The 16137-nt window shown below is 42.4% G+C and overlaps 1 protein-coding gene across 1 annotated transcript in view; it reads right to left on the bottom strand.

The window, feature by feature from the left end:
- The window catches only part of slc2a13a (solute carrier family 2 member 13a), a 99960-nt gene that overhangs the window by 64095 nt on the left and 19728 nt on the right, over positions 1–16137 (bottom strand). The window contains exon 3 of the mRNA XM_087831145.1: positions 15728–15936. Within this exon, the coding sequence (XP_087687271.1) occupies positions 15728–15936 (209 nt within the window). The remainder of the gene's footprint in view (positions 1–15727; positions 15937–16137) is intronic.

The following is a 16137-nucleotide window of genomic DNA, read 5'->3' as shown; positions in this document are numbered from 1 at the left end:
GTATATTGTTCACATGTTGAAATAAATTACCAATCAATGCTAATATCTGTATGAGCGAGTAATTTTATCTGCCAATAAATGAACATTTTAAAAAGTAAAGAAGAGACGGGAGAAACACCCTTCAGTCGTGCTACGAGTGCTGATGTTGCATAGTTTGTCCACCAGAGGACACGCTGCACCTCTCCTGTTGGCAACAAATGTGTTTAAAACAGCGTAAAAGAATAATCAACAGCTTGTTGTCGATATGTATAGTTATTTAGGAGTCTTGACGAAGCTATTGTATGTTTGTACCTGAGAGAAAAATAAATAAAAAAGAAAGATTTGTGTCTCAGTTCCATTCCCTCCAGTTTACAGACACTTTTAGCTTCTTTCAGCTCACTGATTTTGGTTTTATGACACTCTGCTGTTTTTCATCCAGTACGCACTACCTGACCATAAAGGCATGAACGCCGCTGTATTTTTACCATAACAACATAACATTCCAATAATGTGTCAACATCTAAAACTTACCGACTTTATAAGCAGTACTGACCCATTTTAAAGCAGCATCTAGGGGCCAATCAAATACTAATTATAGTCTAAAGAATAGGTAAACAATGAAGTTGTCAATCTAGGTAAAGAAAGAGCACAAATTTTAATGCTTCTTTTCTTAAAGGGTTGACAGGGTGGTGCTTTAGGACTTGAGGAGAATCTACTGTCTAATTCTGTGTGACAGTTTGTGCAAACAAAATGAAGAAAAGAAGTAAATGCATACCAAAACACGCAGGCACAATAAAGTAGAAAGCTACTTTTTTAAAGACACTCTTCAAGTGGAAAGAGGGTTAAGTGTTTTATATTGACAATAGGTATTTGCCATCTGCCTGTCAAATGACGTTTAGAAACTAAAAGTATTACAAATTTAAAAACAAAGCATTTCTAGACTAGGAATATTCAAACATTTTGCTGTAGCTTTTACTTTAGCCTTGATAGCTTTAGATTAAAAAACGATTTCCATAGCTCTTCATTACAGAAATGTCATGTAGCTTTGGGTAAATTGATCTACTGCTTGATGCTGCCTCGTTCACTCAGTGACCCGACCTGCCCTTTGCTGTTGTAGCGTTACATGTGTTGTTTGGAACAAGAATTGTTATGAACAAGCTTTCCAAAGAAATCAATGTGGTCAATGCTGCGCAATATGAAGTTGCTTGTGAAGAATGGCAATATAATGGCTGACAGACTTGGCCTGTGGTATTGCCACAATATTGCTACTCCATCATAATTGCTGCCCCAACACCTCCATTTTCCACTTCACTTTCTCTTCGACCTGTCCTCCACTCCTCTCTTTTCCTCCCACCTCCTCTCCACCTCTTAGGCTGAAAAGACAGTAATCAGACCTCATTGGCTTGGAGCTGACAACACATAATCACCACATCTCTGAATGTGTTTCAAACGATCAAAATAGATGCTTTATATATCCCCCCTTCCACATCAGCTTGATGCACCGAAAATACAAAAATCAGTCAAAGACAAAAACAATATTTTGCATGTCAAAATTTAAATAAACTTTTTAATTTCTTCAAAAGGTTCTATCCCCAAACTCTTCGAGTGATTCAGCTGTGACTGAGCACTCTTTTCAACAATAAAAACAATAATCGTAGTAACTCCATCTAGGTACGAGGTGACGCTAGTCTTTGTCTGCTGTCGTTTATCATAATCCCATAATCACTTTGCAGCTTTTTGACCATGGGGCCTTTTACATCTTTGACACTTTATCATCTTTTAAGTGTGTAAATTTGTGTGAGAGGGAAAGAAAGGGAGAGGTTACACACCGATAATCACTGTTATGTCTGGTGTGAGAGGAAGAAGGGAAGTGAGAAGTGTTTCTATGGCAACCAGTGATCTTTTCTTTTACCAGTTGCCAACACATAGATACATGCATACACACGCACGCACACACACACACACACACACACACACACACACACACACACACACACACACACACACACACACAGGACTACAGGTAAACATCTACATTGTCCTTGCAGGAGACATGAATTGAGCCACTGCCCATAAATTAGAAAGACAAAGGGCCAGTCACCATAGAAGAAGGTTAATTATCGGGTCTGAGGAGTGAACCTGGTTGCTCTGGTTAAATTCCTTGGTTACAAAGTAACAGATGACTTCAAACTATTCTAAAGGGCAAAAAAGACCCATTGATTCAATGCTTGCTATTCTTTTAACCTGCATTCTGGCCTTTATGTTGTTTTACAACCTTTAATGAGTAGTGTTTAGCACAAATCCCATTACACTGCATGAAAAAAACTCTTACATTGAACTTCTTCTGCTACAGAATCACATTTCAAAATAAACTATTCCAAGCCACTATTATTTTACACAATTCTGAGAAAGAATAAAATAGTCAAGACAGCAGCAACAATATGTCCATCCATCCATCCATCCATCTTTTATTGCTTGGTTTGGGTCACAGGTGCAGCAATCTGAGCATAGAAGCCCCCCTGCCACCTGATCCAACCCACTACCCAACTTTTTAATTTTTTAAATTTATTTTATTTTATTTTCAGTTGTTACAGACGGGACAGACATGACTGAGGGATAGGAAAGGGAGAAAGAAAGATGAAGGAAAAGAAAAACAGAAGGGAAGAGGGACAGTGAGAAAGGGCACTTAAAAAGAGAAACAAGAGAAAAAAATCTCCTGGATCACCTGTTGAGAGACAAAGAAGCGATAACAAGCCAAAAAAACAAAACAAACAAACAGAGCAACATGCTAAACACAACACCAACAGTGAACACCCGGGTGCACACCTGTGTGGATCAGCGCGCTTGTATTCAAAAGGTTTCCCCATGTAACGATCTGCTAGAGGATGTTGAGAGCTATAGCCCCGTCCCCCAGGGCATGAAGCCGGCATGGAGGAGATCCAGGCTCCAGACATCCAGAGGCCCCAGAGTGCGAGAGCCCAAGGAGGACCACCGGAGGGGCATCCGTGCCACCCTCCTGGGAAGAGCTAAGGAGAGCCCCAGATGAGGGGTCACCCAGTAACCACGGAGCAGAAGCCAGAGGGGGCTGCACTGGCGTGCCCGTCGGCTCTGCCGGCAGCCAGCTGTGCCAGAGTTAACCGAGCCGCAGGCCCAGAGGCCCGAGGGCCCCCTTTGCCCCGGAAGAGGCCTGACCGAGCAACAGGCGCCAGGCCAAGTAGTCACCGGGAGTGAGCTGGTCCATACCTGAGCGCCCAGCCCCGGACACCAAGAACCACCAACGCACCGACCCCTGACTACTTGCCCTACTTGTGTGGGTGGGTGTGTTGGAGCAGGAAGAGGGAGGCAGCCGGGGATAAGGAGGAAAAGAAGGGAGGAGCAAGATGCCCCTCCCTGGGGCCAGCTCCCCCGGGGAGGGGCATCTTGCTCCTCCCTTCTTTGCTCCCTTTCTTCACAACCCACTACCCAACTGGTGGTGATCAGTTAACAGCTCATCACCTGTCTTTACCCAAGTGTCCAAGACATACAGACACAGATCTGATGATACGATTACAAAATTAATCATTGATCTGCGACCTAGGGTGTCCTGGCGCCACATGCACTTACGAACACCCTTATGCTTGAACATAGCGTTCATTATGGACAAGCTATGCCTAGCAAGGGTTCCAATAATAGAGCACTGCCTCTCAATCAAGCCCTCCAAGTCATAGTATCCTTCCCATGTGGGCGTTAAGGAGACTGGGTACTCTGAACTCTTTTTTCTCTTTTTTTCTTTTCGGTGCATAGGCACAAACGACAGCCAGGACCTGATCCTTGGCCTGAAGCAACCCTCTCATTCGTTTTCATTCGGAAAACCCCAAAGTACAGACAGCAATTTCGACGGATGCAAGTACACCTGCTATTGCCTCTGCCTCTCACCTAGGCCGACTTCAAAGTGGAACAGGGTCCAGTCCGTCCCCAGGAAACTAGTTCTAGAGCCCAAGATATTGGTATAGGTACGTATTGAGGTGAGCCTAACTATATCTAGTTGGTATCTCCCAACCTCACACATTAACTCAGGTTCCTACCCCACCAGAGAGGTGACATTCCATGTGCCACAAGACAGTTTTGGAAGCCAGGGCCTCTAGTTCCTCACTCTAGTGTTGGGACAGACCCATGTAGCTTTTTTGGGCTGAGCCCAGCCAGACCTCGTGGGCTAAGGTTTGGCCACCAGATGCTTGCCCTTCAGCCTCCGCCCATGCCAGGCTCTCGGAAACCAAAGGGTCCACAGACTATGTGGATCACTGATCCTTGCATTTTTTAAGTGTTTAAAATCAGTGAATATAAGCTATCAATCTCTTAGCTGTAAACTAGCTTCCATTAGTAACATCTTCCCTTTTGTGTTGCTAACAACCAGGAGAAATGCTCCTAGGGGAGAGTGATGACCACTGATAGTCATAGCCTCCAACTTAAGGCTATAAACAAGACTGCTAAAAAAAAACCCCAAAACACCAACTCTGCTTCTTTGCTCCTTCTTTCTAGATGTACTTGCTGCTTTGCCACATTGCAGTACTATTAAAGGTAAGTTACACCTTTGTGTAGCTCGACAAAGGGGGTTACCGATTTTGTTGTGACCACTGATGCTGTTCCATATTTGCCATTTAATAAAAAGGCTTTGATAGCACTGTTCTTTACTTAATGACCCAATCTATTGTGAATATTCCTATGAAAACCAGATCATATGTTACATTAAGATTATTACCCGCATACGTTTGTTTTTTAGCTCAAACCACCTTTTAGTTTATGGTTTGTTTATTTTAGCATGTGAATTGAACACTTATTGTTTTTATGTTTTTCTCTGACTTGCCACCAAAATGGTCTTTTGCTCTCATTTGGCTTAAGGCTTAAAAACAAAGTACTGATTCTCTGGTATGAAACACTCTGAATTACCATATGTTTTTCTGGTGTGTGCGTTGCAAACAACTTGCACTGATGTCTATTGCCAAATAATTCTTTTAATCAATCATGGACTTTCTGTTTTCTATGGATCATGTGTTGGTTATTGTAGAGACCTGGCTGTTAGCTGCTGAGATGAGATGGCTGGTCTCACCAGGTAGTTATTCCATCTCTCTCCTGTAAAATACTGAAGCATGTTTTTATGGATAGACTGGCCACACAAACAGTACATATAAATGTTTACTTTTGCACTTGAATTAATACGAAAATTGGACAAAATTAGAAAATAGATTTGATCTGGGTCCAAAATTAACAAGCAAGTTTCTTTGTACTGGCTCACAGACTTTTGAAAGGGAATGTGATCGGCAGGCAAGATGACTGAACTTGGACTGTCCTGGCTCTAATTTCAACCCAACCCATCAGTCAGTCACCTAACTCTAGACTGAGTAGCCAGATGTTTTCTTTATATTATTTTTAATTTGTTATTTTGTAAAATAACTTATTTTGTTAGCTATCCATTTGTCTCAACCAATCTCTGTTCTTTTCATCTGTCTTGTTGCTAAGCAACAGATGGTATACAGGTCATATGTCGACCCTGCATTTAAATTGCAAATGGTACTAGCGATGCAGCTAAGAAATGATGTGCAGATGGTGGTCATGAATTAAAATGTGCTTCAGCTTAGATTAGTGAGCAACCTTAAAACAAAATAACAGCTGCTTTTACCAAATAGTGCTACAAATCATTAGGAAAAGAAAGACTTTCTGCACATGTGCTATAAAATCACGAAAAAGAAAACCTACATTGAATTTGACAGTGGAAAAAAAGAGCAATATTTGTTTTTAGATCAGCAGAGAAGTGAAAGTCAAATAATGTGTCGTGTTGCATCTACCCTTTTGCCTGCTTATGATAATGTCACGCAAAAAGATTTTTACAGCCTTGGCTGACAAAAATCATGTACATGTGCCACCAACTATGACTAGAAGTAAAACGACACAAGTTTGGCACATTTGATTGACGGGTTATATGAGACTCTGATTGTATTTAACAATTCCCAATAAAAGTTGAGCAGACATTAATCTTCCCATATGGGATGTCAGTTCGGTTCATTGGGTGAACAAGCGGCCATATGCCACATGGCCCGAGTGCAGCCGCCCATGTTTGAGTCCAGCCCTCGGGTCCTTCACTGCATGTCTTCCCCTCTCTCTCCCTGTTTCCCTGTCTATCTTCACTGGTGTGCTATCTATTTAAGGCAAAAAAAGATAAATAATAATAATAAAATAAATACAATAGCATAATTATGAGAAGTATGCCCCAAAGAACACTGCATTGTTTTAAAATAATTTATTATGCTTCTCTCAGTATAATTGTTAAGATTTGCTTTTGCTGGCATTCATTTTCTTTATTAAAAAAAATCCATTTAATGGTAAAATGGATTGACTTGTCAGAAGCCATCTACGGAGGCTTATCTTCTAGTCCAGATAAGCTCAAGCTTACTGCAAATGTTGCAGTTGTCAGTGTTATTTTGGTTTAGTTCATGCACTTTCAGGGAGAAGCTGATGCTGAGTGGGGAGATTCAGTGTGTGTGTGTTGGAGGACTACGTGCTGAGTGAGTTCTGTAGAAAGCAACTGTATTATCTGGAATTTCTTTATAACAGTTTCACTTTATGTGCAATGGGCATCCTGCCAGTTCAATCCCTCTAGACCCATCTTTATCATCCTAACAACTAAATTAAGAGGGGACTGTGCGCACAGTAGCAGCGAAAAACCCGAACCATTGTTCTCTTTTCCACCACACTGATTGGAAATGGGGAGAAGCCAAAACCGGAAACAACAATATTCCTAAAAGTCTGGGTGTTGGCTTTATGACACATATTTCACATTGAGCCCAAATGTTAACCGCTGGCTACAAGATAACAAGCAGCCGGAGTGTGGGGTGCCTACATGCTGTGTGACTGGCGATGGCTGCACAGCTGAGTTATAGCGATGGGGAGGAGAGACACTGAAATGAAAACGAAACCGCTGGACACACACTGAGTCCCACAAGAAGAGACACGGCACTGCTTGTGTGAGTGTCTGCTTTTGTACATCAGTGTGTGATTATTTGTGCGAGAGCACGAGATTAAAGGCCTTCCTCACTGCTCGAAATGTGGACCCAGGGGATCTATGGATGCCACTCCTTCCAGAGACATGGTGTACTCTCCTGTCAAGGTTGATTAGCTGGAGGATGAAACCAATTTCCTCTGTTCTCCTTTAGCCCCAGCTCTTTTTTTCCCTCCCCGATACTCTCGTTCTTCTGCAGCTCTCTTGGCTTTTCACTTGATTTTGCTCTTGCCCGCTAAACACGGGTGCTCTTTGCTTTCCTTCACTGCTCTCCGGCCTCAGTATATCAAAACACAGCTTTAAAAAAAAAAAAAAAAAAAAAAAAAAAAAAAATCACAAATACTGCAAATATTTGTGATTTTATGATCTCCAAGCTGTAAGTAGTTAGATGGACCTAGAAGTGTTTCAGCTGTTGTTTTAAGACACTGTTTTCATTAAGAAAAAGGTGTTTTTTGGGCAGCACATACCTGAAAGACTTTACCCACAAAAATACAGACTAGGGATAGGCACCGGATACCGATACTGTCAAAGGAAGTAACACCTCAAATCCGATGAAACACCTGGCGACGCATAGTGTTTTTTTTAAAAGCCGAGAAATGCGCCGTATTTGATAGCTTGCTGCGAGACCTCACACCGAGCGGATCTACTGCGGGTGTGGTGCCTGTTATCGGACCCGGAGTTAGCAACATCCCCCAAGAACCCGAAGAGGAGAGTCCTGGCCCCTAGCCCTGCCAGTGTAGCAGAAATGATGATGGATGATGATGGCAGCAGCAGCCGTTCTTCTCTGCATGAGTAGCTTAATGTTGTTCGTGTGTAATTTACGTTGAGTAGGCTAACCACGTTATTACATTAATGCATGTAAGGAGAACTAGCAAACATCATCATAGCTACATGCGGCTGTCTTCTTGTTTGATGGCAGATACTCCCTTCTCCCTGGCCAAAAAGGCTAAAATGACCAAAGAAAAAGTGGAAAACAGTTAAACATGAGAGGTTTTTGGACAAAGTTAGTGTTTTTTCCATTGTTTAAGCACTGCTTCCAGGCAAGAATGATACCATATATGCCCCATAGCTGCAGAAAAGGCTAACATTGTTATCTTTTTACAAAAAAAACAGCTGAACATGAGAGGTTTTTGGACCAATTTTGTGTTCTCCATTCTTTAAGCACCGGTTTGAGCACCGTTTAAGCACCGGCACCGTTTCAAAAGTACCGGTTTGGCACCAGTATCGGATAAAACCTAAACGATACACATCCCTAATACAGACCATAACATCTTCACTGTTTATTTTAATAAAGTGGTGGTTTCTAAATAATCAAATGTGTCACAATCTGCTCTGACCTTCAGGGGCTTTTGTGTCTTCATGTCAGTTTTCAAATCGGTTTAATATGCTGTACACTTATGTCTTTTTCTTTTATCCCTCATATGGTTCCAGCTCTTATCTTTGCACACATGATTTTGCTTTGCAAGAACTGTTCCTTTTAAATGAAGTGAATACAGACATTGCTTGCAATGTCTTCACTCTGATTCTCTTTGTATTCTTTACTTCTTCCCTTTTTGTGAGCATATTTTTCTCAGTTTTCTCTGTTCTCAGGATTTGAGAGATCATTTGAGTTAAAACACTGCATTATTTTGTCTTGAGTGTAGTATTTCCAAGTGGTTCTGGGTTTTGGTATCAATATTTATCATTCATTGTTTGATAGCTTGGATTTGCTTGTTTGATTATGTTAGTTCCTCTGTCCTTGTCCTAGTCTCGCCTTTGTGTCTTGTGCTCAGCATCTCCTGTGGAAGTCAGTCTTGTTTCCATGTTTGCTTACCTTTCTGTTTCCCCAGTCTTATCCCAATGTAGTTCTGTCAAGTTCGTATGTCTTAGTCCTGGTCTCAGTGTTACTTCCTGTTTTTTTAACCCCTCGTCATGTGTGCACGATGTTCACTTTTGTTTCCCTGTCTCTTTAGTTAGACTTTCTTCAGCTGTGTGTCCAGGTGTATCCACTCTAATATCCTCCTGAGCGTTCATACCCTGTATAAAATCAAGCAGCAAGTCATGCAGTCTGGCTTTGCAAACATACGTGACAGAATGGGTTGTTCTAAGAGGTCACCGAACAGAATTCCACCATTGCAAGAAGTCAGCTTGTGAAATTTCTTCACTCCGATATTCCATGATGAACTGTAATTGGTATTAATGCAAAGTGGAAGCAGCCACGGCAACTCCATCACCAAGTGGCAGAAAGTTACAGTACACTGCCTTACAAACTATGGAGTACATGGTGTGCAGAGACACTGAATGAAAGAGTTGTGGCATCTCCAGTCACACCAGTGGACCTTGTTTTTTTACAGCAATGGCGGTTCAGCCTTGCAATAATTTTCGAAGTGAGCAACATAGAGATATAACAGCACAGAGATTGAGATGTTCTTTTTAAAGGTAAGATGGTAAATGGTAAATGGCCTGTATTTGTATAGCGCTTTTTACTAGTCCCCCCTAGGGACCCCAAAGCGCTTTACACACCCAGTCATCCACCCATTCACTCTCACATTCACACACTGGTGGAGGGAAGCTACAGTTATAGCCACAGCTGACCGACTACAGCTCATTCGGCCCCATTCTGCCAACCTAGTCCAATATTGTCGGCTCCCGCTGGCACAGCCTTTTATGATGTGGTCGAGCAAAGGTCAGCTCACGCAATAATTGACCGTGAAGAAGGAAGCATTTTCTCTGCCTTTTCCTTGTCTCCCTTCAGCTCCCTTTCTACCTGAGATCTCTATTTGCAGTGTTCAATAATCTCAGTGTAAAGCACAGGATGTCGAAATTAAGTCTGCCCTGGGGCAGACTGACAGAAGCAAGGCTGCCATATCGCTCTAACCATCACCAGTAGGTGGTAGCTTCCCAACCCTCTGAACCACGGTCACCACGTCTAGGTTACTGTTAGCAGGACATAACCAGAGATGGGCAGTAACGCGTTACTGTAATCTGATTACTTTTTTCAGGTAACGAGTAAAGTAAGGGATTACTATTGCAAAAATGGTAATTAGATTACCGTTACTTTCACGTAGGAACGCTGCGTTACTGCGTTACTAAAACCATGATTTTTTTGCAAGAATGTCTCATGACAGTGACGTAAGGGGGTGCGACGTTCGTGACAACAGCTGTGTGCAGATTAACAATGGATAATATATCGAGTGCGGAGAGAGTATGAGCGTGCAGCGTTTAAAGCGTGGAAGTACTGACCTTACTTTGAGTTTGATTCCATAAAAAGTGACAAAAACATTAGTGTCCGTTGTGCGTGGGAAGAAAACTTCTTTTTACAGTGAAAAAACCCTAAACTTCCGAGCAAGCACCGGGAGTGCGCTGCCACGTAATGGGAAACTCACAGAGAAACTCGCGGATTCTTCCACTGACCGCTGCGGCACACCTGCGCCAGGGTAAACCTCCGCCTACTGCACTCCTGCTTAACAGGTGAAAATAGAGCAACAGGACCGTTAGTCTTTGATGTTATTTATTTTCTGCTGTGTTTTACTTGCATCTATTTGAAAGAGTGAGTGTAAACATAAAAAAAATATATATATTTTATGTGCTGGAATGTGCAGAAAATAAGTTTAAATGTTAAACAAATTTCTTCCAGTCAGAGAATGTTGCATATAATTAAATTTTTGCTTGATGCATAAAGTTGAAAGAAAACTAATAAAACAAGTTTTAAAAAAGGACTTTTCCATTTGATTATATTTTGTATGATGGATTATGTAGAAAAAGTAGAATTGGGCTGAAAGATCTATCGCTTTATCACCTATTCAGGTGGTAAATTGCGTTTTTAAAAAGTAACTAAGTAATTAATTTCTTTTGAAAATAAGTAATCAGTAAAGTAACGGGATTACTTTTTTGGGGAAGTAATCGGTAATTAGTTACTGATGACTTTTTTCAAGTAACTTTACCAACACTGGACGTAACTATAGTCACAGTCTGTTGTTTGTATATTCTGTTATTTTAATGCCGATTTACCCGATGTTACAGAATTAGAGATTCAAAGTTCGTTTTTTTGTAGTGAAGTTGAACTTTTTTTGACGTTTCATATGACAACCCAAATTCTGAACTCCTGCTGACGCAACTGACTCAATCAAGAGGTCTGATAGTGTGGAGATGATAGAGGACATGATAGCAGACACGAGGAAGAAGAGGAGACCCTACTGGCCAGTTTTCATCCAGGAGCTTTAAGTGGAGAGGGTGAGCAGCTTTAAATACATGGGCGTCTACATCAGTGAGGACCTCACCCGGACATTTAACAGCACACAGCTGGTTAAGAGGGCTCAACAGTGACTGTATTTTCTCAGGAGCTGTGGAAGTTTGGCATTCTTCAGCTTCTGCAGCTGCATAGCTGAGAGCTTCTTGACCAGCTACATCATAGTGTGGCATGGCAACGGCAATGCTTTGGACTACAAATGCCTGCAGAGTGTGGTGAAGACTGATAAAGAGATCATTAGGAGTCCACTGCCCTCTCTGCAGTATTTACTATCGCAGAGTTCAGTCTACGGCACATACAGCTGATGTAGCATTCTGAAGTGCACAGTATTTGTAGCTTATTGCAGCTCAGATTCTTTTATTTTATTTATATTGTGTGTATGTTTCTTTAGAACTGTTGTATATAGTTTTTAAATTATGGTTTATTTTTCTTATCATTTTGATATTTTTTCAGAAGGAAGAATCGCGTTGTTCAGGAAACATGTTTCTTTACTGTGTATGACAATAAAACTAGCTGAGCCGGTCATGTAGGTGTAATGTGTAGGTGGCCTAGTACTTTTGTCCATAGTGTATTTTTATGTTATGAAATACTTGCTAATTATTTCCTAATCTACACCTAGTACCAGTGCCCTTTAACAGCTGGCTTCATCTCCTCCCTAAATCCAACCAAGGGTAGTGGCTTTGGCCGTAGTAACTCAAGTCAGTGCTTGTGATTCCACCAGATGACCTGTAGCACATTTCAGAAAAGTCCCAGGAGGAGAAGTTGTGTTGCAAAAAGTACATGTCCATTCTACTTTTGAACAAAATTTGCCTCATACTGCATGGAGCAGATGAGGAGGGCAGGAAGTCAGACAGAGGAGCATCTGGTGAATTTTGAAAACAAAAGACTTGAAGCTGTGCAAAAAGACACAATAAAACCCAGTGCATTCCCAGTCTTATTCACCAGCAGCAAACTTGCCGCTGTCATTCTTTGCTCCTTTACCGCACTGCCAACCTGTTTTGGTAGCAGTCTGTCTGGGAAGCTGCCTTCAGTCGACCCTTGGCTCTCTCTCTGTGCCATCTGCACCTCAAAGACTTTTACAAAAAGCCCTTAAAACCACCTCCTCACCCCGTGCTGCTTCTGGCTGCTGTCTTTATTTTTTTAAAAGCTCTAAAGCTTGGCATAAAACCAGCGGCAACCATCTTTGTTGTCTTACATCTGGCCATTAAAATCAACGGTAAAGCTTATTGCCAAGTAATAGCAGTGGTTTTCTTTCTTCCCAATGGAAGCTGATTCAGTCCCTGGATTCAAAGTAGAGATTTGTCTAAATTGAGATTTTGTATGGCCAGCATCTTTTTTGCAGCTCCTACAAATCAAATTTCACGCACACTTGATGGTCTGGGCTTACCACATCGCTAACAGTCTTGTGCATGCCACTGAAACTGACTATTCTTGCTGTGGGGAAACAAGAGTTTTTCCGGTGCATTTGTGTCTCTCTCATGCAGACACACAACAAAAAACAAAAGAAAGAGCAGAGTGCAGATAAACAGTGAGATAAAAGTGAATAAACACTGTTGTATTTGTGCGTGTGCATGCATGCATTAAGAGACTGTGTACCCATAGCCCGGTTTGAGCGAGATTTAAAAAGAGATTTTGGGAAAATGATTTGCAGGCTCAGGCAGTGAGTGTCCATTACACACAGGCATTGAACACAGCAATTTTTTGCCAAAATATTAGCTAATGAAGCTCAGTCGGCCCCATTCTGCCAACCTAGTCCAATATTGTCGGCTCACGCCGGCAGAGCCTTTTATTATGTGGTCGAGCAAAGGTCAGCTCACACAATAATTGACCGTAAAGAAGGAAGCATTTTCTCTGCCTTTTCCTTGTCTCCCTTCAGCTCCCTTTCTACCTGACATCTCTATTTGCACTGTTGAATAATCTCAGTGTGAAGCACAGGATGGAAATTAAAAGAAAAAGTAATCTGTGACATTTTCAGAGCACCGTTGAAACAAAAGAGACAACCTACGCCCAGTTCTTTTTATTTAGCACAAAGCCGCTCCAAATACTGTCAAAAATGGAGCATTCATTTAATTTAGTAAAGGAAGTGATGAAAATGATCTTGAACACCAAACCCCGTTACGCAAGGACAGACAAAAGATAAGAACTCCCCCTTCAGAAACTCAAATTGTGTCAACAGAATCATCAGATGGATAATGCCACGTTGCAGCTCGCACTGTTTGACTGGCAGGTCGCCACCAGCGCCGTAGGAGTCAGGGGCACGCAACGGGGCAACTATTGTTCTTTAAGCAGAAAAGGACTTCATCACGCAGCAGGAGGAGAGCATAAACAGTCACGTCAGGCTCACTGAGATCACATTAGAATGATTGGAAAGGAAGACGCTGCCTTCAAGGCTCTGGGCTGTGACTCTGTCAGATGTGAGGTGTTAACATAGCTGTGAGGTGCTCTTTGAAACGAGTGAATCAGCGACTACACTGAAACTGTTCGCATGTGAGCCAGGCTTTGTGGTGAAATGCACAACAGCATGCGCTTAATCATTTTATGAAAGGGCAGATTTTGTGTTTGTGGAAACTGCGTGTGTGCAGTTTTAACCGCAGCAATTAACCACATGTTGTTTAAGCGAGTTAAAGCAAGCTAACCTTTAACTGCGGCTTATTTTTGGTGATCCAATCACACCTGCGGTAAAAATATACTTTTTCTGTGATTTCTTTTTCTCTTCTCCTTCCCTGGTGCAAGCACACTGGATCTGGAGCATTGTTACAATCCATACATGTTACTTTGTTGATTTGTAATTTACGGAGCCCCGCAGGGGACATGGGAGAAAAAAAAATTAAGACGGACTTTTGCGAGATCTCGCAAAACAAACTCGGGATCTCGCAAAAGTTTTGCGAGATCTCGCAAAACAAACTCGGGATCTCGCAAAAGTTTTGCGAGATCTCGCAAAACAAACTCGGGATCTCGCAAAAGTTTTGCGAGATCTCGCAAAACAAACTCGGGATCTCGCAAAACTTTTGCGAGATCTCGCAAAACAAACTCGGGATCTCGCAAAACAAACTCGGGATCTCGCAAAACTTTTAGCCGCATTCTTCCCATTAGCTTCGAGCTAACGGGAGGTCGAGACCTATTACAGCCGGGAGAAACACCGCTTTCCCGGCACTTCGAGCCAGCGTCCGAAGAATGCGGCTAAAACGTTTGCGAGATCTCGCAAAAGTTTTGCGAGATCCCGAGTTAGTTTTGCGAGATCTCGCAAAAGTTTTGCGAGATCCCGAGTTAGTTTTGCGAGATCTCGCAAAAGTTTTGCGAGATCCCGAGTTAGTTTTGCGAGATCTCGCAAAAGTTTTGCGAGATCCCGAGTTAGTTTTGCGAGATCTCGCAAAAGTTTTGCGAGATCCCGAGTTAGTTTTGCGAGATCTCGCAAAAGTTTTGCGAGATCCCGAGTTAGTTTTGCGAGATCTCGCAAAAGTTTTGCGAGATCCCGAGTTAGTTTTGCGAGATCTCGCAAAAGTTTTGCGAGATCCCGAGTTAGTTTTGCGAGATCTCGCAAAAGTTTTGCGAGATCCCGAGTTAGTTTTGCGAGATCTCGCAAAAGTTTTGCGAGATCCCGAGTTAGTTTTGCGAGATCTCGCAAAAGTTTTGCGAGATCCCGAGTTAGTTTTGCGAGATCTCGCAAAAGTTTTGCGAGATCCCGAGTTAGTTTTGCGAGATCTCGCAAAAGTTTTGCGAGATCTCGCAAAAGTTTTGCGAGATCCCGAGTTAGTTTTGCGAGATCTCGCAAAAGTTTTGCGAGATCCCGAGTTAGTTTTGCGAGATCTCGCAAAAGTTTTGCGAGATCCCGAGTTAGTTTTGCGAGATCTCGCAAAAGTTTTGCGAGATCCCGAGTTAGTTTTGCGAGATCTCGCAAAAGTTTTGCGAGATCCCGAGTTAGTTTTGCGAGATCTCGCAAAAGTTTTGCGAGATCCCGAGTTAGTTTTGCGAGATCTCGCAAAAGTTTTGCGAGATCCCGAGTTAGTTTTGCGAGATCTCGCAAAAGTTTTGCGAGATCCCGAGTTAGTTTTGCGAGATCTCGCAAAAGTTTTGCGAGATCCCGAGTTAGTTTTGCGAGATCTCGCAAAAGTTTTGCGAGATCCCGAGTTAGTTTTGCGAGATCTCGCAAAAGTTTTGCGAGATCCCGAGTTAGTTTTGCGAGATCTCGCAAAAGTTTTGCGAGATCCCGAGTTAGTTTTGCGAGATCTCGCAAAAGTTTTGCGAGATCCCGAGTTAGTTTTGCGAGATCTCGCAAAAGTTTTGCGAGATCCCGAGTTAGTTTTGCGAGATCTCGCAAAACTAACTCGGGATCTCGCAAAAGTCCGTCTTAATTTTTTTTTCTCCCATGTCCCCTGCGGGGCTCTGTAGTAATTAACAAAAGGAGGACAAAAACATTATGCTGCTCATGCGGGCTGATTTTTTTTGCAGAAACACAGGGATCAGGAAAAAAAGACTCCTCCCCTCACCTCCTCCGCTGTCCTTCTCTTCTTCCTCGATGCTGTTTTTGATGCTGTCGTACTCCTCGTCTATGTTCTGGTTGCCTCGGATCTGACTGAGCACGCGGCGGGCCTTCTGGGTCAGCCCACGCTGAATTAACCAGCGAGGGCTCTCTGGCAGGAAGAGGAATCCCATAAACTGGAGCACAGCGGGGAGCACAGACAGACCCAACATGTACCTGCGAGAGGAGAGAAGGAACACATGGAGTGAGACTAATTATGATCACAGAAATGCTGTTTTTATTTTTCTTTGTTTTGTTAGCTTTTGACTAATGAAGGGTTTGAAAAGGTTGAAAAGGTTTGATGTGCAAAATTCAACCGCATATGCAAGAACAATCAGGTTTCAGCAACGCTCCCCTGCATTCACTTTATGCTGACAA

Source organism: Neolamprologus brichardi, chromosome 17, assembly GCF_056152115.1.
Source record: "Neolamprologus brichardi isolate AB-2024 chromosome 17, ASM5615211v1, whole genome shotgun sequence".
NCBI lineage: Eukaryota > Metazoa > Chordata > Actinopteri > Cichliformes > Cichlidae > Neolamprologus > Neolamprologus brichardi.
This window is presented reverse-complemented; position numbering and strand designations above follow the sequence as displayed.